Consider the following 4,454-nt stretch of genomic DNA (forward strand, 5'->3'; position numbering starts at 1 on the left):
GCATCTCAACCTGTCTTCCTTGATAACGTTTCTTAAACTGCCCATTAGACTCTGACAGAGGCTCATATCTCCCTGTCTGATTAGACTTGTTTTTTCCTCTCTTGATAAGTACTGTTGATACTGGGCCATTTCCACCTCACTGAATAGACCTTGTTAGCTTTGGCCCTCCCTCTTCCTGGGACCCCACTCTTTAAATACCCCTGTGAAACCACCCCCACCCCCCACTCATGCATCTGATGAAGTGGGTCTTCACCCACAACAGCTTATGCTCCAAAATATCTGTTACAGTCTATAAGGTGTCCCAAGACTTCTTGTTGTTCTCGAAGCTACAGACTAACATGGCTACCTCTCTGATAGTTGTAACTGTGTAGTGTAAAACCCTTGACTATTTTAAAATGTAAAAAGCAGCGACCTCAGGGGGCAAGGAGTGCAAGAGGAGGGCACCAGTCTGCACCTTAGTTGTGGCTAAAAGTACTTACTGTAGGAACTGGCGCCCTACCATTTAAACACGTCCTGCACGCCTGTGTCGCTGATGAGATATAAATACCCCAGCCTTGCTCAAGTTGCTCGCCGATCTCGCCGTGGAGAACGTGCCTGGCATTATTTTTGACTTCTCTTCCTCCTCCCAGCCAGATCTGCTGCTTTTAATACTGTTTAGAATAAAACACCCCCCCGCCATCCCTCCCCTCTTCCATTGCTGCTCAACCGCGCGGGGCGGAAGGGGGCTTTCAGCCCTTCCCCCGACTGCTTCCCCCGCCCACTCAGCCCCTCCTCCCGCGTGTCTGGCTCAGTCAGCCGGAGCCGGCGGCGGGGTACAGCTTTCTCGGCACGATCGCGCGCTCTCGGGGGGCTGCAGCCAGGCCAGATCGGTCGGCGGGGGATGCTCGGCCCTGAGCCGCTGGGCGGAGGTCTCAGCCGGCAGCGCCATGTCCCTGCCGCCCATCGTGCCTCCCGCCGCCCCCCGAGCGCAGCCTAGGAAGCCGGCGGCCCCCAGGAAAGCGGCGCCGCCTCCCGCCGAGGAGAAGCCGCCCAGGAAGCCGCGGGGGGCGCCCCCGGAGCGGGCCGGTCCCTTCCCCGGCTCCTGGCCGTGCGCTTCCCTGCAGAGGCAGCAGCCACGGAGGCCGGCGCCGCCCCAGCCCGGGGGCCGCTCCTGCGAGAGCCTGTGCGCGGCGGCGGGGCCGGGGCCAGAGCCGGGCGCCGGGGAGGCCGCGCTGCGCTTCTCCCTCAGCCTGCCCCCCGATGCGGCCCGCGTGCTGCAGCGCCGCGGCCTGGAGAAGCAGCGCGGGCGGCCCATCCCCTCCGCCGGCACCGAGCGCCTCCTGCCGGGTTCCCGGGGCAAGGCGGCCCCGACGGCCGGGGGATCGGCGCGGCGGGGGGCCCGGGCCGCGCCCGGCGGGGATCTGCGCGCCCTGCTGAAGATCTCGCTGCTGAACGAGCGGCACCGGTACGACGACGTGGAGTACGAGGAGGAGGCGGCGCCGGCGGCCGCGGACGAGGGGCTGGTGCGCAAATGCACCGAGTGGCTGCGAGGGGTGGAGAGCGCGGCCGGCCGGGATCGGGCCGATAAGCTGGAGACCCTGCCCCACCTGGGGGCCCTCTGAGCCCGGGGATGGGGGACCTCGCCCTGCCCGGCCGCACCAGCCAGGGAGCGCCCGCCCCTGCCCCTCCAGGAGCCGGGGCTTCCCCACGCGCTGTGCCGGGAGCCGGGCTCTTCCATCCTCAATCCGCCGGCGGCCGCACACCACCGTACCCTGCTCCAGAGCGACTCTGCGTGTTGGTGTCTACAGCCACCCAGAGCGGAGCTTTAGTGCCGGGTTTCCCCTGGGAGGAAACTGACTTGACTGGGTGCAGATGGAGGCGAGAATCGGATGTCCGTCCAGGCGAAATGCGCCTTGACCCCAGCGAGGTCTGGTCCAGGCTCTCCAGCAACCGGGGCAACGTATTTACAGCTGCTGGGTCCTGCGCATTTTCCTTCACATCATGTGGCCCTTGGCGAGACCAAAAGTGGGGCTGACCGTTCAGTATTGTACACATATTTCTCCTTATCCGGCTGGGCTGCTGAATATTTTTTATCCGAAAGGAGAAGGCAAAACAGTTGATAGACAGGACGAGATGCTAAAACCAGCGCGTTGGGAGTGTTTGAATGTTAGCAGAAACAGAGACAAAGGTTCTCAGCTAGTTAATTTACAATAACAATAGGTGCTTCCTTTTCTGTATTCAGTGTTTTTTGTAGCAAAAGCTGTCTCCTGATATTTGCAGGAATTGTTTACTCTCTCTGTTTACTCTTTCTGGGTCGGGGTAGGGAGGAGGAAATGGGCTAAACTTGTTAAAATTACAGAGCCTTTATCAGAAACGATCACAGAAGTCTTTGTGTCAAACAACAAAGGGCAGTCAAGCTAAAAGGAAAACAAAACCAGCTGGCAACACAGGGACTCCAGACAAATGTTCAGTTCTGAAGGAGGGTATTGATTTCACTTTTAAAAGAAATTACTTTGTAAATAAAGGAAGGGTATATGTCTATTTGTACATAAGGGAATATTTTTATTTATTTGAATAAGCGATTAAAGCTTTCTGTGTTGTAACAGCAGTACCTTTGTACCTGTGAACACGGCTTCTTAATCTGTTGTAGGCATCTGATTGTATTTAGCTGCAGGATTGAAAGAGATACCAAGTGATTATCCAAGGATAAGGATGGGCTGATAATACCCACAGACTGCAAAACAAAAAAGCAGTCAAGTAGCACTTTAAAGACTAACAAAATAGTTTATTAGGTGAGCTTTGTGCGACAGGCCCACTTCTTCAGACCATAGCCATGCCAGAACAGACTCAATATTTGAAGAAGAAGAAGGTCTGAAGGAGTGGGTCTGTCCCCCATGAAAGCTCACCTAATAAATTATTTTGTTAAGTCTTTAAAGTGCTACTTGACTGCTTTTTTGTTTTGATAGTATATAGACTAGCACAGCTCCCTCTCTGTTACAGAATGTGCAGTTTATGTAGGATGACTTTAATTGTGGTCCTAGACTAAAATATCTAGAAGATTTAAAACCTAAGGAATTGGAGCAAAATCTTTTAAGGAATTCAAATTCAGTCTTATGGTTGTGTTCAAATAAGTATCATAATGGGCATTCAGTGAGATGGATAGCTGGCCAGGGTGCAGAACAGAGCAGTTTAAGATGAACTGGCTTGCAATCAGCATGCAGAGTTGTAGTTCTATGTACGTGTGGTGTTATGTATCTGGAGCACTTATTTGGGTGTACAGTTTGTTTGTTTTTTTAATGGCATTGTGCATGAATAGTGTATGAATGTTCTAACATCACATTATATCAAACTTAAACTTTCAAACATGTTCAAGGACACTAGATAGAAAAATATGACATTTAAATGTTGCTACATGCTAAACATATTTAGCAGCCTTACCAACACTTCCACGGCTTACTGGAATCTTAGAAAACGTTTAGGGGTAAATTAGCGCTAACTAACAGCACAGAGAGGCAAGACAGGTGACTATAAACAAACTTTATGGAAGCAGGGGAAACTTGGTCATGCCCATGATAAGTGGTTGTCGTGGCTAACCAAGATTACGGATGTTTCTGGACATTGCTGGACGAGAGAGTTCCAGACTAGAGAGGGTAAACCTGAATTTAGTCACACCCCCTCCCACCCCCAAACTTTTGAGGTTGAGAGGAAATGTAAAAAATTTCATTTGCAAAGGCACTGTCGGCATTAGGCATAAGAAGACTACATAATAAGTAGACTGAGGAGTTCAAGGGGAATCCCTATTTGCTTTTTTAGTAGGTTCTGGGTGGGCACCCCAAAACATTCCAGTTTAAGGCCCAGTAGGCTAATATGGCCTCTGAAAAAGTTTCAGTCTTTCAAGACCGTTAAGGGTGTGAAAACCAGCTGATAACTAAAGAGCATCCTCTCAGCTACTTGTTGCCACAACAGTAAACTTGAATCTACTTATGCCATGTGTCTGTAATGCAGGAACACCTGTAGTTTGCACCTGCACATGATAAAAATAAGTTGAAATACAGTGCAACAAAATAGTATACATATATACTGTATTATCTAGCACAAATTTAACTTGTAAACATGAAAAACGGCAGAGAACTGTGCTGCACAATTAGCAGTTTTCTGCTTAATTACTATAATAAAATAACAGTTTAAATACAGAGCATTGCATTAAGGATTTATCATATGACATGTTTAACATGCACAGTACTCAATGAGGTTTTTGTATGCACAAATCATTATAGACAATCTTTGTTTATTTACTTGTATTGGCAAAGGCGCATGGTCTGGAAAATTCCATTATCAAGCATAGCCTTTTTCCCAAAGGTGCTGGATTAAAGAGGTCAAGTTTAGCAGAATTCACTCATTTAGAAAATTCATAAGTAAATACTTAAAATGCTATGGCAAACCTCTTTCATATGAAATAACTTTGTTTAAATATG

The 4,454-nt window shown here is 49.9% G+C and overlaps 1 protein-coding gene across 1 annotated transcript; it reads left to right on the forward strand.

The window, feature by feature from the left end:
* Nucleotides 1-807: 807 nt before the first annotated feature.
* Nucleotides 808-2,759, forward strand: PRR18 (proline rich 18). Its single transcript, XM_074988679.1, has one exon. The coding sequence runs from the start codon at nt 927-929 to the stop codon at nt 1,599-1,601; it is 675 nt and encodes a 224-aa protein (XP_074844780.1). The 5' UTR covers nt 808-926; the 3' UTR covers nt 1,602-2,759.
* Nucleotides 2,760-4,454: the final 1,695 nt, after the last annotated feature.

Source organism: Carettochelys insculpta, chromosome 3 (assembly GCF_033958435.1).
Source record: "Carettochelys insculpta isolate YL-2023 chromosome 3, ASM3395843v1, whole genome shotgun sequence".
Classification (NCBI taxonomy): Eukaryota; Metazoa; Chordata; order Testudines; family Carettochelyidae; genus Carettochelys; species Carettochelys insculpta.

Bases quoted from the DNA above. Each gene is read 5' to 3' on its own strand.
- PRR18 (XM_074988679.1), top strand. From the start codon at position 927: ATGTCCCTGCCGCCCATCGTGCCTCCCGCCGCCCCCCGAGCGCAGCCT.